The following is a 22685-nucleotide window of genomic DNA, read 5'->3' as shown; positions in this document are numbered from 1 at the left end:
CGGAGGATGAGGGGAGTGACTACAAGTCCCAGAAGGGCGCGCGGCATCAACAGCGGGCACGTCTATTCCTAGGGCGACATATTTTGCATAATCTGGTCGCTGGGTCCTATAGTGGCCAGTGGGTTCTGCGCGTTGCTTCTCTTGGCATCTTCCTTCCTCATCCTAAAACAGTCACCATGAAGGATGCGCTGGTACTGCAGAGCCGCGTCCCGGCGCACCCGGATTCCCGCTGCTGGTTCCTGGCCTGGAACCCCACGGGAACCTTGTTGGCCTCATGCGGAGGCGACCGTAAAATTCGCATCTGGGGCACCGAGGGTAAGGCCTGGCTTGGCTTTGTGGCCCTGGTGCGGAGAAAAACGCCACTCTGAAAAGTGTTGGCGGAAGGAGTGTGCGAACGTCGACAGACGGGCTCGTATTGTTGCAGGAACTGGGATATTTGCTGAGGTAGAAAAATGGGGAAAGTAGTCTGAAGAGTATTTTAACAGTTTTAGGGCCCCTTCCAAAGGAAGCAGTCGGTTGCATCGTTGTAATAATGATGACTGACTTGGTCCCTGCCATAGGATCCCACGTTTAGTCCAGTTATTGAATGGCCTTGATGTTCCAAAGCCTAGTCTATTCTCTGCTTGCAGGTGACAGCTGGATTTGCAAGTCTGTCCTTTCTGAAGGCCATCAGCGCACCGTTAGGAAAGTGGCCTGGTCCCCCTGTGGAAATTACCTGGCATCTGCCAGCTTTGATGCTACTACTTGCATTTGGAAGAAGAACCAGGATGACTTTGAGGTAACCAGGCTGAATGGGAGCAGATTATTTTACCTCTTTGCTCCCCAGGGCTTGGTCAACCCGAACCAGTTGGGCTTATTGGGTACAGCGTTTACTTAATTTTTACACTATAGAAATGGTAGCTGAGAATGGTAGTTCACAACTGTAATCCAGCATGTAGGACACTGAAGCAAGATTGCCCGTAAGTCCACCAAGGTCATCCTGAGCAATAGAATGAGACCCTTTCTCAAACAACAACAAAATTGCTATCTTAGATATTTCACTACGTCCTAGGACTCTTAGCTGCCATTAACTCACAGTCTTTTCCCTTTCCAGTGTGTGACCACTCTTGAGGGTCATGAGAATGAGGTCAAGTCAGTGGCTTGGGCCCCATCTGGCAACCTCTTGGCTACCTGCAGCAGAGATAAGAGCGTGTGGGTCTGGGAAGGTGAGTCCAGGCACCTCTGCATACAGCAGAAAATCAGCTCACGGACTTCCAGGTTTGTCCCTGAGAGGTCACCTCTGGTTCTAATTTGTTTCTCCCACAGTTGATGAAGAAGATGAGTATGAATGCGTCAGTGTCCTCAATTCTCACACACAGGATGTTAAGCATGTGGTTTGGCACCCAAGCCAGGAGGTAAGAGTGAGACAAGGTAGGAAAGAACCTGATTAGAGGTTTGTGCCTAGCCTGCTTCCCTCTTCCAAATCACCCTCGTTCTTACAGGAATCTCTGGGACTGTCCTGCTCTGACAGAGTTTGATATAGGAACCATTGTGTCTTAGTTGGGTTTTAGTGCTGTGAAGAGACACCATGACCAAGGCAACTTTCATAAAGGAAAGTATTTAACTGGGGCTGGCTTACAGATTCAGAGGTCCAGTCCATTATCATCAAGGCAGGAAGCATGGCAACAGGCAGGCAGACATAGAGCTGGAGAGGGAGCTGAGAGTTCTACATCTTGACCCGAAGGCAACCAAGAGACTGGTATCCAGGCTGCTAGGAGAGGGTCTCAAAGTCTGCCTGCAAAGTGACTTTCTTGGTTAGTGTTTTATTGCTGTGAACAGACACCATGGCCAATGCAAGTTTTATAAAGGACAACATTTAATTGGGGCTGGCTTAGATTCAGAGGTTCAGTTCATTACCATCATGGCAGGAAGCATGGCAGCATCCAGGCAGACATGGTGCTGAAGAAGAGTTCTGAAGGAAGCCAGGAACAAACTGGGCATCCTCAGGCAGCTAGGAGTAGGGTTTCCAAGCCCACCCCACAGTGACACACTTCCTCCAACAAGACCACACCTTCTAATAGTGCCACTCCCTGAGCTAAGCATATGCAAACCATCACATTTCACTCTCTGGACCCCATAGGCTTGTTCATTTTTTTTTTTTTCATTTTTTTTTTTTTTTTTTTTTGTGGTTCTTTTTTTTTTTCGGAGCTGGGGACCGAACCCAGGGCCTTGCGCTTCCTAGGCAAGCGCTGTACCACTGAGCTAAATCCCCAACCCCCCATAGGCTTGTTCAAACATGAGTCTGTGGGGGCCATATCTAAACATAGCATAATGGAAAATGTGACCCACTTCTTCCAATAAAGTCACACCTCCTAATAGTGCCACTCCCTGAGCCATGCATATTCAAACCATGGGCACCTCCTGGACCATACAGGCAAATGCTGGATCTCCTTCCTCACTCTTTCAGCTTTTAGCTTCTGCTAGCTATGATGACACAGTGAAGCTATACCAGGAAGAAGGGGATGACTGGGTCTGCTGTGCTACCCTTGAAGGTCACGAGTCCACTGTATGGAGCATAGCCTTTGATCCCAGCGGCCAGCGTCTGGCATCTTGCAGTGATGACCGAACTGTGCGCATCTGGCGCCAGTATCTACCTGGCAATGAACAAGGTGAGGGTCTGGGAGTCTCCTTTCCGTAGAGTTTTTTTGTTTGCCAGATATATAATCTAAAAGATACAGTCTGCCACGAATCCCAAATTGGATTCAGTTTGTCACAGGTCCCCAGAGAAGCCCTGAAAGAACTAGGGATAGCTTTGTGGAAAAGAGGCAGGTGGGTGGTCTACATAGTGAGTTCTAGGACAGGGTGGGCTACACAGAGAAACTCTGTCTAAAAAAAAAAAAAAAAAAAAAAAAAAAAAAAAAAAAACCTGTCCTCGGTGGTGCATGCCTTTAATTTCAGTACTTAGAGACTAAGGCAGCTGAATCTCTGTGAGTTTAAGGCCAACCTGAGCTCCAGAACTGCATAGTGAGACCCTGATTCAAAAAAGAAACACCCAGCAGCATGAGTTGATGAGCTGGCTGATGGTGGAAATATGTAAACTGAATGTGAGGGGTGGGATTTCTGCAGCAAGACAGGATTGGAAGGGAGGAGTATGTTGGTGGGGTTGGGTCGGGTAATGGGTGGCCTTAAAAGGCAGCTTCAATGGTAAGATCTAACCTGTAGTGGAAACAGATGCTTTCTTCTCAGAACCGTGGGAGGCTCCAGTGTGTAAGGCAGATAAGCAGGGTGAGGCACAGTTGGTACAAGGACTCATTGATTGATTGGCAAGGGGATAAGGAAGGGCATGTCAGAGTCTCCTTTGTAATAGTAGAGGAACTCGAGATATAGCATGCCTTGGGTTTAAGAAAAGTCTGTTACACAGGGGTGGCATGCAGTGGCTCCGACCCCAGCTGGAAATGTGTTTGCACTTTGTCGGGCTTCCATACCAGGACCATCTACGACGTTGCTTGGTAAGACTTGATCCCATCCCCACAGCGGGGATTTCAGAGATGGCATGGCCTCTCCTGCTCTGCATTTCTTCATATTAAGACTCCCATGCTGGCTTGTAACTGTCTGGTCTGGGGCTCTAGGAGCAGGAAGCTGACTATATCAAAGACTGTTGTGGGCTTTGGCAGCACCAGCCCTTAGGATTCACATCCTTTGGACCATCCTGAGATGATCATTGAATATGTGCTTTTGAGACTAGGGAGTTTGTGGTTTGGTAACTGACTCTTACTGAAACTAGAAAAGCTGACCCAAACTCTGGACCTGAGTCTTGGATCTTAGAAATAATTCCAAACCATGAAAAAAAAATCTGTTGCATATTCAAGCTTTATTTATAGCAAATATTTGGGAATATCTATCTCATGAAGATGGACTCAACGGGAGGCAGTGGCTGGCTGATCTCTGTAAGTTTGAGGCAAGCCTGGTCTACAGATCGAGTTCCAGGACAGCCAGGGCTACCGAGATAAACTGCCTCAAACAAACAAAAACAACAAAACAAAGAAAATGGGTTCAAGTATTTTGACTTCATAGACAATTACTACACATGCACACACACACCTATTAAGTAAAAGTTAAGTTTATGACATTTTCTGTGCTAAAACTGAAATTCACTTTTAGCTAAGGAGGTTGTTTTTGGTTTTCAGTTGGTACTTAACTTATTTGAAGCTGGAGATATAAGCCTTAGCAGGTAACAACACTGGCTGCTCCTCCAGAGGACCTGGGTTCAATTCCCAGCACCCACATGGCACCCAACAGTCATCTGTAACTCCAGTTCCTGGGGATATGACAACCTTTCAGCCTCAGGGCACTACATACACATGGTACACAGACATACATATAGGCAAACACCTATACATACAAAATACAAACGAATCTTGTAACAAAAAAAATTCTTAAAAACAGACTCAAACATTCACTACTAGACAATTGGAATTTTTGCTGCTTTTATAATTTACTAAAATGAATAGGCAGTTGAACATTTCAGTTTTATACAGTGATGGGTAATGGAGGAATCTTAAGTGCTTAAAGTTCTTGACTTTAAAAAGGGAACTGAGTTATGATAAAACGTGTTAATATCAGTGTTAAAGGGAGGTTGGAGAGATGGCTCAGTGGTTAAGAGCACTGGCTGTTCTTCCAGAGATCCTGAGTTCAATTTCCAGCAACCACATGGTGGCTCACAAATCTGTAATGCCCTCTTCTGACATGCAGGTGTACATGCAGATGGGGCACTCAGACATTAAATAAGTCTTTCTAAAAAAAAAAAAAATGTCACAGCATATGCCCCGAGGGAAGTGTAACTCAGTCTCATCTGTAGCTGGAGTAAACAGGTGGGAACACCTGAGGAGTAGGAGGGAAGGCCTTGGATGTGGTGAATCTTAGTTCGGAAAGCTTTTCTGAGACCTGAGGTTTAGGAAGAACCTTGGCCAGGGACTGTTGAACACTAATTTGCCAGGTTGGAGAGGCAGGTCATCTGCTAACCCATAAGCATTTCGTATGCTAACCCGTAAGGACATGTATGCTCTTCTCTCAGGTGTCAGCTGACAGGGGCCCTGGCTACAGCTTGTGGAGATGATGCCATCCGAGTGTTTGAGGAAGATCCAGGCTCAGACCCACAGCAGCCCACCTTCTCTTTGACAGCCCATCTTCGTCAGGCCCATTCCCAGGATGTCAACTGTGTGGCTTGGAACCCCAAGGAGGCAGGGCTCCTGGCCTCTTGTAGTGATGATGGGGAGGTAGCCTTCTGGGAGTATCATCAGCCTGCAGGTCTCTGAGCTGCAGCTTGACTTGGGGATCTTGATTCCCACAGAAAATGTCCTAAGACTTTTCCTAGTCACTGAGAAGACCTGAAGCATCCTTGACTTTCATTTAGCTCAGGACCATTCACTGTTTCCTTTGATGTGAGAAAGCCATTGGCAGAGCCACGGAACAGCAGAATATTAAATATTTAATATTTAATATTAAATATTAAAGTTTTGCTTGATTTAGGGCAGGTGTTACATTTTGGGGGTAAATATATTTATAAAATATAATCAGTATATATGTATGAATGAATGTTTGAGAACTTTTGAAATTGTGAGCTTTATAGAAATAATCCATCTGTGCCGCACTTCCTGTTTTATATGTAAGGTCATTTATCATTTCTTATAATTTAACTGTTTGGAATGGATTTCACCTTCTCGGTTCTAGAGTAGTCCTTGCATCTAAGACATGCGAGCTAGCTGTAGTGTTTTCCTAGCACTCAATCAGCAGAGATTGGGTTATCCTTGGCTACACAGTTAAGTTTGAAGCCAGCCTGGGATATGAGATCCTTTCTCAAAAAACAAAGACATTCAAAACTAGAGGAGTTGTTTTCCCCGAAAATGTAAGTTTGTTCAGAGTAAAATGACACTTCTGCTTTTCCTTAGAAGCCCTCACAAGCCTCTTGAGACATTATGCTGTGGGAAACCAAAGATATGAAAAGAAATGAACCCCTATAAAGAAAGAATTGGTTTTCCGTGAAGGACAGAAAATACTAATAGCTTGAGGTCCTCTAAAAGACAACAGCAAGCCGGTGTGGTGGTGCACGCCTTCTAATCCAGCACTCAGGAGGCAGAGGCCAGCCTGTTCTACAAAGCGAGTTTCAGGACAACTAGGGAGACAGTGACCATAAAAAACAACAAAAGAAGTTAGATAATAGCATGTGTGTGCTGCCAACTAGCTTTCTAGAACACTTATTAGGCAAACATTGAGAAATGCTTATGGGTTTGGGTGTGAGGTGTCCCCAAAACTGGAGCCTTTACTTACTGTTTACACTGTACAGTTGTGACCTAGGTTTGCAGACAGTGGAGGCTGTACCCAGAGCAGTGGTGACTACTGATCAATTCCTGGGGATCTTAGGACCCTTTCAGGGTCAACACTGTAACATGATCAAGGAATAGCACAAGTAGCTATCTGTCATCATCTTGTGCCCACAGTGGGAATGGAGCCAGCTTCACTCAGACAACAAAGATGACTAAACGTTGACCATTGAGAACACTTGTGATGCTGACAAATGAGAAAATTCCATCCAGGCCCCATGTAATGAAGGTGGTCTTGAGGGAAAACAGTTGGACAGTTGCTACAAGCCAAGTTAGCTATTAATGGCATGCCTTTTTAATATCAGAACTAGAAAACTAACATCTAGGCTTGGATATTTAGCTGTGTTCCTGAAAAATGAACATTCTGAACCTTTCACTGATAAGTGTTCACTGATGATGGTAAATGTTTAAAAGACAAAATTAGAATTTCTGAAAACTTGTGTTGCAACAAACTTTAATGGTAATGAAATTAGCAAATGCATGGATATTTTGAGATATGTGGAATTTTGTGGGTCATTCTTAAAATGACCAATATACTAGCATTACAATATCATTTAGATCGTGACTGTTAAGATGGGGCAGTGGGATTAATAGTACAAGATGCATGGGTACAGCTGAAGAGCCTACATTACCTTTGGGAAACGTCCACATATAGTAAGTACCACAGTATGATCAAACAACAGCCACAGTTACTTGAAAACTCTTCTTTCCCAACCCCGAAGTTGACATGCTCGGCTCAGCCACACAACAGACTGAGCTAAAGGTCCTAACTGGCTTCTATTAAGCTACTCTTCCCCCAGGATCTATTTTTCTTAAAATATGTTAGGAAGTTTTTTGTTTTTTTTTTTTTAAACTGCCTTAATTTTTAATGTAACAAGTATCAATGAATATAATCTAGGTAATAAAAGCTTTTGGGGCTGTGCTTTTAGTTTTCTGAAGGGGCATGGGGCTAGCCTATGGGAAAGTAAATCACCTTTCAGCATTGTTCATGCTGTCCCAAAGAACAGAAAGCGGACACTTGAAGTAGCATGTCAGAGATTGTGATAGGCCACTTTAGAGAGACTACAGTCTAATACCTGGTGTATCTTAACCACCCTAATGCTGCCTCCTGGAAAGAAGGCTATAGAATTTCACAACACAGATCAAGAGGAGCCCTGTTGATCTCTGGCCAAGGTGGACTCAGTCCTGCCACGACTCTAACTTTGCCACCACTCAGCAACATCTATCAAGAGGCTGAGTCATTAGGATGACTGAAGAGTAGCTATTTACCTTGGTTTTGTCCTGCAGTCTAAACCCAAGTAGAGGGCAAGTTTGTTCTTCTTGTACTCCATAGGAAGGTTCAGTGCCAAAAATGGCTTTGATTGAAGAAATTTTAGTTTCACTGTTAAGGACATAGTTTTTTTTTTTTCCAAATTATTTATTAGAATGTCTGACTCAAGGAACTAAAAAACATGCCTCCAAATATTGTACAGTTCGTGTTTGATGAGACACTTGAAAATACTGGATGCAGACCTTGAACTGCAAGGTCAAGGTGGGAGAGCAACTGGATGTGGACTGGGAACAGCAGCAGCCTGATGGCCAGACCTCAGGCTGACAGATCTGGTCTCTAAAACCAGATCCCCGGGGCTGTCCAGATCCGTGTTCTCAGGTTTGATGCCTCAGACTCAATCTGAGTCACTGTCTGTCTCAGCTTCTTTCACGTCCACGCTGAATTTATACTCCTGGTCACACCCCATGTAAGCGTCACTCATGAAGTACAGGGTATAGTTGTGGCCGCCTGTGGCTGGGGCCACAAAGTCCAGCTTCACCTAGAGAGAACAGGCAGAAATCAAGTTAGTAGGGACCAGGGAAGAGGCAACCCCTATGCAACCCCAGGGACAGATGTGGGTTCAACTGCACACTCACCTTGGCTTTCTGCTGCAAGGTCAGCCTCTTGATGGAGATGAGGCTGTTGGACTTGGCGTCTCCAATCACAACCCACCAGCCCTCTTCACGTTTCTACAAGGATCAAAAACCAACAACTTGAGCTTGTAAAACTTGATGGCCATAAGCAAGTGAGTGATTACGAAATAGAGTGACAGAACTCAGATTAAAACTCCAAAGTTGCTGAAACAACTTGAAGAGGGTTTTTTAAATGTAGGAGTGCTCTGTCCACATGTATACTTACATGCCAGAAGGTGACTATGAGCTACCATGAGGGTGCTGGGAACTGAACTTAGAATCCCTGGAAGGACAGCCAGTGTTCCTAACTACTGAACTGTCTCACCAAACCCACCTTAAGAGTTTTTAAGCAGCCTAAAGATGTCCCCAAAGGGCTTAGTCTTCAAATACACAGACTAATTTTCCAGTTCTATCTCATTTCCATAACCGAGGGCACCCTTTTTGTTTAATGCTTGTCAATGAATCTAAGATGCATTATCAGAGATTCAGCCTTGGAGCACATATGCTTCAAGTTCTTAAGAAGTTTATCTTCTAAGCTGAAATCAAAATCTTAACGTGGAGATGAACCTGCAGCCCTGAGAATACAAAGCTAGCCTGTGGGGCCTCTTCTGATGTCTTGTCTCTGGAGAAGCCCTCTTTGATGGCCACAGTAGAGCCCATGGGCCCCACGGCACTTTCCTTAGGAACTTGAATAGCTTGTCTATAGAAGTACATGAAGTTTATCTAGCATTTGCATCCAACTTTCAATTCTCCCGCATAAAGATGAGATTTCTTTATGTTCATATGTTCATTTAAAAAACAAACTGCAATTAGAACCAGAGTGAAATATTGTTGTGAAAAGATCAACTAGACAAGTCTAAGAATCCTGGAGCTATTTGTAGAAAAATGTATCTTAAAAGTCAGAGATAAACGTTGCCTGATGTTAACAACCAGCTATCTAAAGTGTTTCAAAACAACAAAGAAATATAATCCATGGTTCCAAGATTAATACTCAGCCTTGTGAGTTCACTACCCCAGACGACCCTCTCCTGGTATGAAAGGTATCCTGTGCCCAAGACCTAGCCAGTTAGCAGGGCCTCAAATGGACTCATGGCAAAGGCAGTTACCAGGACATACCTGTGGGAAGAGAGGTGCAATAACAGGGCCGGTGACTTCCTCCTCTCGCTCTAGTTGCACCAGCACCACGACTGGCCCGCCACTGGAAACAAAGCAGTATGTGAGCACTGTGGCTGTGGGCAGAGACCCCAGGGCAGGACTCCAGCACTCGCTGCTCACCTGCGGATGCTGTCTTTATCCACCACTTCATAGGACAGTTCGATATTCGGGTAGCGGTTACAGAAGCGGGCCACATCTGCAATCTGGCTGTCAGTCAACTGAAGCAATGCATTCCGTTCTTCATCCTCCATCTCCATGATGTCAAAAACACTCTCCACTCCCTACCGTGGGTATGCAGAGGTTAGGGGAGCAGAGAATACAGGCCACAAGCAAGCAACACTAGCTCCAAAGAACTGCTCATCTCACGCCCCACACTGCCAGTGTTAGCCTCAGAAAGAATGCAGACCACGTCTGGCACCTCCCAGCATTTCGATTCAGATGGAACTCCTTCAAAGGAACCAGTTTTTCCTGCTAACGTTTGCTCCCACAATCCACCTGCAGATCAGGACCAATGTTCTCAAGCTCGTCACCCAGCACCCCAGGTCTCAGCTCACCTTATCTGTGCAACGTTTGATATGCTCTGAGGTGAAGTGTGGCAGCTGCTTCAGGTAAGAGTCCTTAGACCACATGGCTTGGGTGACCATCTGAGCCAGTTCCATGGCTGCCAGAGCAGGGCTAAGCCACCCATTGCTGGAGAGTACATCCACACAGGCCTGAATGAGCCGGATTGCCTGCATGAAGAAGGGATATAAGAGCAGGTGGGCTGTAACCCCACCTTCCGAGCACCCGCTGGCCAGTGGACCTCCAAGCCCCAGCACAGTACCTTACTTAGGATCTCCTCTGTGTCTGACTGTAGTTCAGCACTTAGCTGCATGCGGGACAGGTGAGCCTGCAGCAACAGATTGGTCTTCACATGGGGATCATTGAACTTGGGGTTATTCAGCTTGTGGGGAACCTTCTGAGCCAACTAGAATGTAAAAGAAAAAAACTTGTGATAAACAGAACCCTACCTGAGATCCATTCAGGCCAAACACACCATGTGCCTCGGCCAGACTGAGGGAGGCTGGAGAATGGTAGGTAAGTGTGGAAAGGATGGATGAGGGTATAGTGACAGGAAGTCCTGTGCAAATGAGACAAATGTTCACTCCTGAAAGGTCTACAAGAGCTGATGCCCTCACCTGGCGCAGGAGGTTGTCTTCGTGATGCCTGATGGGAATGTTCTCATACTCTGCTGCATTGGAAATAATCTCTATAAGCCCTCGAACCTTGGTTTTGGCATTCAGAGACATGCTGAAGAGCTCTGAAAGAAAATAAGGGAATATGAGCAGAGCCACTGTGGGGTAGGGCTGTGAGGAGCAGAGTAACAGGAACCAACTGCCTGGGCTGTACTGCTTTGCTGCACTGTTATCTTTGGCAAATGCTGCCTAGCACCTCGCATCCCAAGACTCCAGAAGCCGTGGGCCACCGTCCTCACCGATGGTGGTGTAGTTTATGTAATAGTAGGCAGCAATCATGCCCAGGTTCAGAGGGGCCACATCCATCTCGTCCTCAATACTGATGCACTTGGACTGCTCCAGGTCACTGAGCGTCTGCTCCACCAGCTCTGACAAATGGTCAGACAAATGACGATGAGATATCCCTGTGGAGATGCAAGAGGGAAGTCTCAGGACACCGCCTCGCTAGGGATATGAAAACCCTGAGGGCAGTGTGTGCTCTTCAGTTCACTGACCCTGCAGGTTGTAGTAATTGGGGTTCTGTGTCATTCGGCGATACAGAAAGGTCCAGGTGAGGTAGTCCACGGCATCCTGCTTGTTCTCGATGGTCTTGGTGACAATCTCAGCATTGAAGTGGTCATGCATACAGTGGTCCAGGTGAGACTCTACCGGCAATGGCTCATATAAAAACTTTTTGAAAAAATCCTGTGGATTGGGAGAAGGGAAGCATTAAAAAGAATAAACCACAACATGGTAATAAAGGGTCAAGGGCAATCCAGCAGGGAATGTGTGATACACAGAACAGCCAAACAGAAGAAACATTTAGAAAACAGTGTCGGGGTTGGGGATTTAGCTCAGTGGTAGAGCGCTTGCTAGGCAAGGCCCTGGGTTCGGTCCCCAGCTCCAAAAAAAAAAAAAAAGAAAACAGTGTCATATAATACAAAGCAGGAATGGGCCATGAGAATCTATTCAAGGGCTGGAGAGATGGCTCAGTGGTTAAGAGCACTGACTGCTCTTCCAGAGGTCCTGAGTTCAATTCCCAGCACCCACAACATGGTGGCTCACAATCATCTCTCATGGGATCTGATGCCCCCTTCTGGTGTGTCTGAAGACAGCTACAGTGTACTCACATAGATAAAACAAATAATCTTTAAAAAAAAATCTGTTCAAAAGATCAAAGTTTCCTATAACTGACCTTTTTAGAGCCCTGACACATGATGACACAGCGCCCCTCGTCATCCTGCAGGGGGCGGTTGGCATGGCCCACCATCTGAAGCACATCATAGATTGGGTAATCCACATAGCTGGTGGCAGAAGAGAAAAATGAGGAACCAAGTCAGGAGGCCTGCCTGCCTTCAGTCACAGGGACGGAAGATGCGAAGGCAGGGAGACAGGGTCAGACTACAGCAGAACTGGGCAGGAACCTGTGTGCTTAGCATTCATGTCACTTGCTTGCCCACACAGTATTTTAGTTTCAGAGTGAGATTCATGAATGTGTTACTCAAGGAACTGGAACCAAAGTCACAAACCCATCTAAGGCCTGAAGCAAAATAACATCGTATTAAAGGACTAAACTTAAAGTCGAACTTAAGGTCTGTGTGCTTCTCAGGTCAAAAAGCAACCTAAAGTCTAAAGCAAGAACCAGATTCAGACATTTTAAACTCACAAACCAATTTCAAAATAATCTATATTTTTGAGAAAAACAATAAAGCTAAATTATGCAGGCTCTGAGAAACCCTGAACCTTGTACTTGTCATGATGAAGATGAGAACCTGACGACCCACTTTCCTAAGATGGGAGCAGGTTAGCAGCCACCTCCTTTCCTCCCAGCTATAGGTCTCATCTCTCCAAACTGCCGAGACAGAGGGACAATGACTGTAACGCAAACGTAGGAGCAGGTCCTCGGACCTGACTAACTCTGCTCTAGTGGAGCTCCGGCCTACGTCTGGTTCCCTGTACCTGCACCTGTAGATCCACATTCACTTTAGGAGGGAGATCGTTAATGCCCATAGCAACTATACTCACGCATGTTAATGCCCATAGCAACTATACTCACGCATGGATCTTGCCATTGTAGTATTGAGTGTCCATGATGATCACAAGATGAGCAGCAACATTCATGCCCCAGCAGAGACTTCGAGAAGCCACCACTACCTGGATAGCCCCTGAGTAGGGTAAAGGAGAGGAAGACTGAGGGCAGGGTCCCCAGAAAGTATCTGTGTCATCGGCAGGCAGTGGCCAACCTTGTGCTACATTTCAAATATCAGACTGAGGCTGTCTAGGAACAAGGTGTGACCCTGATGAAGCGCTGTGAAAGGCAGCACTGCACTATTGATGCCTTTTGCTCTGAGACTATCCTAGAAGAAACAAAACAATTCAAGAGAAAGCCCAGGGAAAGCAAAACCTGCACTGCATGGTGGACTGGCCGCCCGTGGGGAAAGCTAACATCAAACCCAATGCGGCTAGTTCAGGCCATGGCAGCAAAATCAAAACCAGGCCGGTTCAGTCAAGAGTGACAGTGACTCTGGCAGAGTTGGCTACACCAAGGCTTTGCCACAGTGCCAGAATAGTGAAAAATGCATAAAATGCCACAGGTCAACAAAAGGCAGCAGGCAAGACCAACCAGCCAGGAGAGCATCACAAATCCACAGCCATCTCTTAAGTTCTAACCCCATCAGTCTGGTATCCACACAGAACTTTGGTCTACTGGCCAGTGATCCTGACTCCAGGTTCTGAAATGAGACCAGTTTTTGTGCCTGTTCTAAGGAGGCAGGAGGATTATCTGTCTCAGTGACATCATAAGTATTTTAGAGGAACCTAATGAACTAAGACATACACTAGTCTGCTGGCATTGTGAAATGAGCTCTACTGCTTAGAGAAATGCCATCTACATGCTCAAGGTTAATACACCTAACCGTGACAGCTTTGGGTATCATGAGGTTTTCTTACCTGAGCTGAAGAGCTGCTCTACCAGGCGCCTTTCCATGGGACTCAGCCCTTCATGTAGGTAGCCCACCCCATTTAACAATGTTTCTTTGAGTGTGCTGTCACTTAGCTTCTCCAGGTAAGGGATCAGATCCTTCTCGGTACAGTGCAGGAACCTGGGCAGAACAAGAACAAGCACAAGTCAGAGGCGTTTCAGTCTGTGGTACTCCAGCCTTATTCCTGCCCTGACCTAGGACATCCAGGATAAAGGGCAGCTTCACTTAATATGCTCTTCATGCACCCACTCATCCCAGAAACTAGACCATCCCTACCTCTGCCGCTGGATGTCTGCTGCACAGGTAGTGAGGATGTCTATGGCAGTGAGGCGGGTCTGCTTGCGAGATGGGACAAAAACAATGACAGGCTTCTTGGGTGAGTGTTTAGTGATAGCATGGTACACAGGCTTGGCCATAGAGAGCAGGCGAGTCTGTGTGTGACTGATGTTGAAGCCCTGGAGACAAAGAGAGAAGACACCAAGGTTACTAGACCTGGGTAACTAGGGATCCCTGGGGCCATGGAGGAATGAAGACCATCCTACCTGGATGTGCAGTTCCAAAGGTACAGGGCGCACATTAGGGTGGAAGTTGAAGGTGGAGGTGGCACTACAGCCCAGCCAGTGAGCCACATCCTTGGCATTGGAGAGTGAGGAGCTAAGTGCCACAATGCGAATGGGCCGCTCGATCTGGGAGGAGATGTAGCGCATCCGGGAGCAGATCACTTCCAAGACAGGCTGGGAAGAAGAGAAAAAGTCACTTCAGGCCCAGGCTCACCGCCCTCTGCCTGAGCTCCCTTTGTGAACCACCTCTGCCAGTCCCAATTATGGTTCCCCTGACTCAAAAAGACAACCTTCACTAAGCAACATTATATATTAACTCAGGTCACCCTTTTGAAATAAGGCAATAGGCTGAAATCTTTGTGAAGACCCTAGTCCTAGTTTCAGGCCCAATATAAACTAGGTGGGGCCCAGTCTTTCTCTGTGCTATAAAGCCAAGCATACCCCATTCTCGCCCCCAATAAGGTGGACCTCATCCACCACAAAGAGGTTAATGTTCTGGACATTCTTGCGCTGCTTCCACCTCCGAGAGAGGATGTCCCACTTCTCAGGAGTACTGATGATGATGTTGCCTTTGCCCAGGAGCTTCAGGTCTGTGCTGGTCTCCCCCGTCAGCAGCACCACCTTCTTATTGAGCCTGTCCTGAAACTTCTCATACCAGTCCATGTACACCTGACGGGTGGGCAGGGGAGGGAGACATAAGAACAGTAGTAAGTCACATGTTCATCTTGCATTTGCTAGGAGGAAAAGGAGACACCACAGACAACTGCTACTCCAATATCTTATGCTCCATTTTTTTGTTTTGAGATGGGAGCCCAGACTGACCTCAAACTTTTTGTGGGTTCAAGTAAGCCTGTTGCATCAGCATCCTATCTTAATGATATTGTATGATCTACAATAGCTTTTAAATGATAAGGAAGTTTTTCTTTAAGAAATTATAATGTGCTAGGTGGTGGTGGTAATGCAGGCTTTTAATCCTAGCACTCAGAAGGCAGAGGCAGGAGGATTTCTCGAGTTAGAGGCTTCCTGGTCTACAGAACAAGTTTCAGGACAGCCAGGGCTACATAGAGAAACCCTGACTTGAAAAAAACAAAACAAACAAAAAAGAAATGATAATGCAGTTGAGGAGATGAGAAAACCTTCACCTGGAATCACCTATGGAGTGGCTTCTGGGAAATTCGCAGCCCCACAGCACATTACACACCTGCTCTGCCAGAGCCTCCATAGGGGTAATGTAGACACAGCGCCCCTCAGAATTCTGCAGCAGCATCCGTAAGATGGCAAACTCTGCACAAATAGTCTTCCCGCTGCCCGTGGGGGCCCCCACAAACACGTTATCATCACTGTTGTACACGGTATTAAACACTGGAAACCAAAAGGTGTAGAGTAAACATTGGTGTAGGGTAGGAGAGTAAAACAGATCATTCGTCAAGATTATGAACACCATGAGCCACAAAGTCAATGAGCTATGCAGTACACAAAGGAGCTGGAAACACTGGTCCAGCTGGCAGTGTCTCACGGTGCTTGCTCTGTGAATACAGTCATTATTTATAATGAAGGTCCCAACTCAAAGCCATACTCTGGTTGAACACTGAAGCATCAGAACATGCACTAGCACCTGAGCATAGTAATGACAAGGAAACATGGAAAGGCCTTACTCTTCTGACCCTCCTCAGGGAGATATGAAGAGCAGCAAAGTGCCAGCTGCACAACAGACTTAGCACTAGGTAACCTTAAAAAGGCAGGCATGAATGGCGGGGAGGGGTGGAGAAGGGGCACAATTTTACTCCTAGCACTTGGGAGACAGAGGCATGTAGCTCTCTGTTGAGTTGAAGGCCAGCCTGGTCTGTGGAGTGAGTTCCAAGAAAGATAGCAGGGTTGTTATATAAAGAAACCCTGTCTCAGGAAGAAAAGAAAAGGCAAGCATGGGAACCAAATATATGAGACTCAGACAGCTACCTTGAGTCTGGATGGGATTGAAGAAAGGAAATTTATCTTGGTAAAGGCTCTCAAAAGCACTGTTTCTCAGAGCAGATACAGGCAATGGCTGCAGATCCAACAGTTCAGTTGGAGGTGGGTACTTCTCTGGTAGGATCAGGTGCCGGAAAGAGACAGGCAGTTGGGTCTCACAAGCTGTCAGGAAAGAAATGGAAGGCTAGGAAACGACCCTCCAGCAACCCCACAACTCCCCCAGGCCCAGTGGAGACCTTAGGTTGTGTCTGTATCACTCTCTTAACAGAGACAAGGGTACAACAAAGCAAGCAGCCCTCCCCCATCTTGGGAAGGCAGGAGAGGCAGAGAAGAGATACTCACAGAGCCAGCGATCAGACACCACTCGAATGAAGTACTGAGGAGGTAGTGGTTCAAAGACCGGAACAAAGAACGTGATGAGGTGCTCATCCTGGGCATATTTGGCCTTCAGGAGAAAATATTCGTGGTGCAGAATCACCTCGCTGTCCACATCCTCCACCAGAATCCAAAATGCCTCTGACGAACCATGGACCTGCCAACCCAAGCATGGATGAAATAACAAGGAGCCAGTGAGGGGCTCAGTAACTCTAACTCCACCCTCTGACCAACAAGCCTTGCCTTTTCATCCCACTGGAAATCCGGTGTGATAGTCAGCTCTACTTTCAGCGTAGAGCGTGTAATAGGCTGCAGGTGAACCGACAACTCCAACTTGGGGAAAAGATGGACATACTTGTGGATGGTCTTCCCCATCTTCGGCATTCGAATAAGCTCACCTGTGAGGAGTAAGAACATTGTCACGGCTGCCCAGCCAGCCTAGCAAATCTGTAAACAGGGCCCAAGGGCAACTGTGGGAACAAGCATTCTATGCCAGTAGACAGGTTCCCCACATTAGCCTCAGTGCAGTACTAACCTTTCAAAGTCATGAGTGTGAAAGTGAGTTTATACAACAGTAGGATGTAAACACGAGTACCAGTGCCCAGGGCCTATGAACTGGGAAGTAGGAGGCTGAGAAAGAGGCCTGGGCTACAGGCCAGGACAAGACCTTCACACACCTATCTCATTATGATTCAAGTCATACAGCCGCTCAAAGGGGAAGTTCTTCTTCTCAATCTTCTTCACTACTTCCTCAGGAAGTTTTCGGAACTGGCGAAGAGGACACATGGACTGCCACCTATTCAGAAAGGAGACAGAGCTGGCTCACCTTTTCTGTAGCACTGTAAATAAACTGCCTTCCCCACATTTTTCATCACTGCTTCCAGCAGTTTGGAATAACCATACAGGCCCTACCATTAGAGGAAGATGTCTGAAACCGACAGCAGAAAGACTAAAAGCCAATACCAGATGTTGCTCCCCCAGGCCCACATTCCACAGGGGACTTCCATTTCTCAACTTTCACATAGGTTCACGCCCACGGAGGCCCAAACTCACAGCAACCAGCCTCTAACCCTTACATGCGTTTGTCAATCATCTTGCAGAGATTCAGGGTCTTATCTGTAAGCTGTGCCCAACCTCGATTCAGGACAATTTCAAAGATTGCACGCATCAACCGGCCAGCCGACTGGGGAAAGACAAGAATTCCTGTTGTGAATCTCCACATCTTGTCTATCATGATTTGATGAGCTCAAGATCTGATGAGATCACTCATACCAATTCAGAAACAAGAGTTTTTCTGCCTCCTTTTAAAAAAAAATTTTTATTTATTTATTTATTTATTTATTTATTTATTTAATGTATGTGAGTACACTGTAGCTATCTTCAGACACACCAGAAGAGGGCATTGGATCCCATTACAGATGGCTGTGAGCCACCATATTGCTGGGAATTGAACTCAGGACGTCTGGAAGAGCAATCAGTGCTCTTAACCGCTGAGCCATCTCTCCAGCCTGCCTCCTACCTTTTTAGATTAAGACAGAGAAATTAATAAAATATTTTGTCATATTTTAATGAACACAAAGCTATGGTGGGAAGTCACTTTACTTGAAGAAGGTGACATGCCCTGTGGATCTCTCTCTACAAGGACCTACAGAGCCTCTTAGCACTTTGTAAAGCCTGACCTTCCTGCATGCTCAAGATCAGCACAGCAAAGTGGTGAATTGAAGTGGCAGCAGGCAGCTGGCCCGCCAGCCTGTCAGGCCACCTTTTTTTGAGAAACACAGCACAGAGGGCACAGGAATTGTTTGGACTCTGCTCATTACTCCGTGCAATTCCTCACCTGTGTCACGTACACCATGTCAGCCATCAGTGCAAAGCCTTCAAGTTTCAGCTGTGAGATGAAGGCTTGGAGAAGCACATTGATCTGCAAAGAAGCATGGGAGAGCTAGCTAAGGCCAGTCACTGACTACTCAAATTATCTGCATTTCTGCTCTGGGCACATGTTCCAGACAGGATCTTCCATAGTTCCTGACTTACACATTAAACAATTAGTATTCCATGTAAAACATATGTGAGAAAGCAGAGTAGGAAAACTGGGAAGTAGGGGTACAACCAGCAGTACAGCACACAACAGGTCAACCCGACACTCCCAAAGAGTAGAAAGAGTTGCCATGTGTGAATCCAAGTTCACGATTCTTCTGAAAGTGAAGGCGTGCTTACCTTAGCACTGGGTTCTTCAATGCTCTCCTTTACAGGGATGGGCACTCTCTCAAGCAACTTCTGCAGTTCTAGCTTCTCCTCCTGCCTCAAGGAAAGACAGGTCATGGAAAATCCACAGGGCAAGAACGAAGGAAAGAAGAGTCCAGCAGCCTGGCAAGGATCCCAACTGCTGGCCTGCCAGGTTCATAGGCTCACCTCTCTCACTGTGATGTTCTTGAACTCTGAGGACAAGGAGAACACTCGGAAAAGCTCAATCTCACTCAGAGTAGGCTTCAGCAGCTGATTGTATGTCTGCACAGTATCATTGGTGATATAGTAGTGACTTGCTATCCGACCAAGTTCTGTCACCTAGAAAGAAAGAAGACTCAGTTCAAGGCTGACCAGGGATCAGCCCCCCACTTCTAACATCAAACGACTGTCCTATGAGGTCATGTGGATAAACTTGTGCTACAACTGCTGCTCAATTCAAGCGACTCAGCACAATAAGAAAGATGGTCCAACAAGCTGACCTATGCCCATGTAAATCAAATGGCCGAATGACCTAACTCAACTTAAACTCTGAAAACTATCATTTTTAAAACCTAAGGATTGGAGAGATGATTTAGTGAGAGGGAGCTGCTCATCCAGTTGACCTGTGGTTCAATTCCCAACACCCACCTGGTGGCTCACAAGCATCTCCAGTCCCAAGCAGCCACTACCCTCTTCTGGCCTCTGTAGGGACCAGGCATTCTAGCCTCCATGGGGACATGTGTTACATAGACAAACATGCAGACAAAACACTCACACACATAAGTAATAAAATTTAAAAGAAAATATTTGAAAGTTAATATCATAGCTCAAAGGGCACAGTTTAATCCCCAACTAGGCAACAGGTAATTAAACAGGCAATACATAAATCAAGGATAAACTTTTGCTAAAACTTTCTTTAAAAATCACATGCTAATCACCTGGAAGTTGCCTGTCTTCTTGTCGTACTTGACCAGATTGTTCTTGTCAAGCATCAAGGCAGCAGTGTGAACAAGATCGAGTCGGCGCTGGTCCAGCAAGGGATCTCCCTTGAGGTCATCATGAGAGATGCCATAGAGGGTAGGGGACCGGAGCATTCGGATGTATAGGTAGGCATAGCCCAGCCAGTTCACTGCATCCTGCAAGACAGCTCATGGTGTTTAGCATGATGACCTGCTCATGTCCAAACAAAAGCAACATAGATAGCTTGGACACTAATTCTTAAGCACATGGACAAACATGTCTTCTTGATGTTTTCAGTATTTCAATTTAAAAAAACCCTTTCAAATACCTTAAACATAAAAGGAACTATCTAAGACAAACCTAAGAAGCTTGCCCTGCAGGGGATGTGGTCCAAAGCTTGAGACACTGCGTGATGCAAACATCCTCACAAGAGTTACGTCACTCCAAGTCTCTTCAGTTCCTGAGGAAAAGTGCAAAGCTCCAAAGACAGAGCCTTCCCTACCTTTGCATTCTGGACGTTCCCCAGCACAATTTCTGCATTGAGCATGTCAGGCAGCTTTGATACCATCTGGCTCTCAATTGGAAGCTGCTGGTTGAGGAGGGAGAGGTAGTACTGGAGCTCGCCATGAGACGTGATGAGTATACCTTCACCCTTAGTGTCATACTGCGGCCGTCCAGCACGGCCCAGCATCTAAGGCAGAAGCAATAAGGAAAAGGTTATAGCAGAGGTTTTGACTCAACACGTCTACACACTTTAGAACCTGGCCTTGATCTGCCACCTTTCCAACATCCTTGCATCCCAGGCACAGGATGCTCAGCCCATTGAGAATCATCTCAGAGGCTCTGTACCTGCAGAATATCCAGTGCTCCCAGCTCTGTCCAACGCCCTTTCTCTGGACTGTACACTTGGGTACCTTTAATGATGACTGTGTGTGCAGGAAGATTTACACCCCAAGCCAGAGTTGCAGTAGAAACTAAAACCTGCAGAAGTAAAGGAAGCTAATAAGGACAACAGATCCCACCAGAGCAGTCATATCCTTGGCTTGTCTGGCTCCTGGCTTACCTAAGCAGGAGTGGATACATGTTTCAGTACTCAAATGTGACACTGGAGCAAAAAGGAAAGAGTCTCTTTGGTCTCTTACATATTGGAGAATTAACATACCAAAGTTCCAGAGACATAAGTCAGAAGCTTAAACTTGTATTAATCAACTCAGTTATAAAACATTCCCCGTAAGAGGGAAATGTGGTCCTGACCCTGTGAATTATGGGGTAAAGTTTTATGAAGCATCCATCTTCTCTTATGCAGGGTATAAAGTGCCGGGAGAGGGAATATAACTATCACAACCTTCCAGCCTGGGCTAGCTGGTCCAGATCACAAACCCTCTAGTGGCTCAGTGGCTGGAACATGTACTACTCTTACAGAGGACTGGGCTTCGGGTCCCAGAATCCACATACACTCACAAGATTATGTAACTGCAGTTCCAAGGGTTCTAGTGCCCTCTTCTGGCCTGAGAGCATTTGCATGCATGTAGTGCACATAAACTTAAGCAAGCCACACACATACATATGAAGATACACATAAATAACTCTTTTTTTAAAAAAGGTTGGAGATCCCACTCAGGGCAGAGCTACTGACATTTCAGATGTTCTAAAGCCTACATCACCTGTTCCTACTAGGTTTGCCCCTTCTCACCTGAATATGTTTGTCAGCAAAAAGATCTTCTACAAGTGTTCGGTCAACTCTAGTCATGCCTGCATGATGAATAGCAAAGCCATAGGGCAAAAGATCCTTCAGTTCCAAGTTCTGTGAATGGAAACAGAGTGAGGTCAGCCTCTCATTGGGACTCCTTCCAGGCCATAACCACACAGTCACTTTTAACAGAAACTTATACTCTTATGTTTGTACATACACCTGTGTGCAGCATATATATGGAAGTCAGTTCTCTTCTTCTACTATGTGGGTCCCAGAGACTGAACTCAGGCCATTAGGATTGGTGACAGGCACCTTTATCTGCCGAGTCATCTCCAGAGCCCCAAGAAAACTACTTATAACCTGCCTGAAACAGAAGCGCTCAGTATATATGGCCCCAAAGGAATCTCCCCAATAGCAGGGAACCAGTCACCAGAGAAGCAGGTGGCCCCTTCTTACCTTGCACTGTTCTGCTTCTGTACGAAGGACTTCAGTGGAGGCAGAACCCTCCCGAAGAAACAGACCCAAGGTGTCCTTCTCCAGACACATGTCACGGATTGCCCTTGCTGTCTTCCCAGTTTCTTTTCGAGAGTGGACAAACACCAGCACCTAAGGAGAATCAGGCTGACGCTAAAAGCTACACCCTCAGCAGCTGCTCTCATAGTACTAGGGCACCAGCTACAAGGAAGCAGAGGCTGCTCCACTATAACCAGAAGCCACAATTTAGAAAAATACTAAGTATTTATCAGGCAGTAATGGCGTACACCTTTAATCCCAACACTCGGGACACAGTCTGCTCTACAGAGCAAGCAGTTCAAGAACAGCCAGGGCCACAGAGACGCCCAGTCAACAACAACAAATAAATAAAATATGCTATCACACTAGTGCTGAGATAGGGTTTCACTCTGTATCCCTGCTGGCCTGGAACTCACTCAAATAGCTGGGATTAAAGGCGTGCACCATCATGCCCCACAATTTGGGTTTTGTTTAATAATTTATCAAGTTTGTTTGTGTGAGAGTAGTGGTCAACTCTCTCCTTCTGCCAACTATGTTCTGGGATTCAAACTCAAGTCACCAGTCTTGGAGGCAAGCGCTGTTACCTGCAGAGCCCTCTCACTGGCCTGATGTCACTAGGTTCTAATAATTTTCAGCTTATAGTTTTGCTATCTTATAGACAAACTGATTTTTCTAGTCCCACCAACTTGGGGGAGGGGAGTATTAACTACAAAGTTATCATTTACGATCACAGACTATTG

At 46.1% G+C, this 22685-nt stretch overlaps 2 protein-coding genes across 4 annotated transcripts in view; one reads left to right on the top strand and one right to left on the bottom strand.

The window, feature by feature from the left end:
* The first annotated feature begins 23 nt into the window (after positions 1-23).
* On the top strand, positions 24-5629 carry Ciao1 (cytosolic iron-sulfur assembly component 1). Of its 3 annotated transcripts, NM_001008766.1 has the most exons (7): positions 102-315; positions 630-778; positions 1094-1205; positions 1306-1394; positions 2447-2648; positions 3401-3488; positions 5054-5629. In NM_001008766.1, the coding sequence occupies exons 1-7, from the start codon at positions 177-179 to the stop codon at positions 5292-5294; spliced, it is 1020 nt and encodes a 339-aa protein (NP_001008766.1). In that variant the 5' UTR covers positions 102-176; the 3' UTR covers positions 5295-5629. The 3 variants fall into 3 exon arrangements, 2 of the variants coding, with proteins under 2 accessions (XP_038960356.1, NP_001008766.1); XM_039104428.2 differs by lacking the exon at positions 3401-3488 and having other exon boundaries at positions 26-315; XR_010064575.1 differs by lacking the exons at positions 3401-3488; positions 5054-5629 and having other exon boundaries at positions 24-315; positions 1306-2119; positions 2264-2648.
* Positions 5630-7755: 2126 nt separating this feature from the next.
* The window catches only part of Snrnp200 (small nuclear ribonucleoprotein U5 subunit 200), a 29340-nt gene continuing 14410 nt past the window's right edge, over positions 7756-22685 (bottom strand). The window contains exons 17-45 of the mRNA NM_001037766.2: positions 21889-22038; positions 21433-21543; positions 20589-20720; positions 20242-20430; positions 19718-19915; positions 18966-19118; positions 18771-18851; positions 18391-18474; positions 17630-17736; positions 17231-17349; positions 16797-16951; positions 16521-16710; positions 16167-16340; positions 15412-15572; positions 14652-14879; positions 14193-14384; positions 13927-14105; positions 13619-13770; positions 12726-12834; positions 11865-11973; positions 11185-11374; positions 10930-11094; positions 10634-10755; positions 10279-10422; positions 10010-10186; positions 9576-9736; positions 9417-9498; positions 8265-8357; positions 7756-8167 (exon numbers count right to left, since the gene is read on the bottom strand). Of these exons, the coding sequence (NP_001032855.2) occupies positions 8024-8167; positions 8265-8357; positions 9417-9498; positions 9576-9736; positions 10010-10186; positions 10279-10422; positions 10634-10755; positions 10930-11094; positions 11185-11374; positions 11865-11973; positions 12726-12834; positions 13619-13770; positions 13927-14105; positions 14193-14384; positions 14652-14879; positions 15412-15572; positions 16167-16340; positions 16521-16710; positions 16797-16951; positions 17231-17349; positions 17630-17736; positions 18391-18474; positions 18771-18851; positions 18966-19118; positions 19718-19915; positions 20242-20430; positions 20589-20720; positions 21433-21543; positions 21889-22038 (4251 nt within the window). The 3' untranslated portion in view covers positions 7756-8023. The remainder of the gene's footprint in view (positions 8168-8264; positions 8358-9416; positions 9499-9575; positions 9737-10009; positions 10187-10278; positions 10423-10633; positions 10756-10929; positions 11095-11184; positions 11375-11864; positions 11974-12725; positions 12835-13618; positions 13771-13926; positions 14106-14192; positions 14385-14651; positions 14880-15411; positions 15573-16166; positions 16341-16520; positions 16711-16796; positions 16952-17230; positions 17350-17629; positions 17737-18390; positions 18475-18770; positions 18852-18965; positions 19119-19717; positions 19916-20241; positions 20431-20588; positions 20721-21432; positions 21544-21888; positions 22039-22685) is intronic.

This window comes from Rattus norvegicus, chromosome 3 (assembly GCF_036323735.1).
Source record: "Rattus norvegicus strain BN/NHsdMcwi chromosome 3, GRCr8, whole genome shotgun sequence".
Lineage (NCBI taxonomy): Eukaryota > Metazoa > Chordata > Mammalia > Rodentia > Muridae > Rattus > Rattus norvegicus.
The sequence above is the reverse complement of the archived record's forward strand: the minus strand, read 5'-3'. Positions and strand labels throughout refer to the sequence as shown.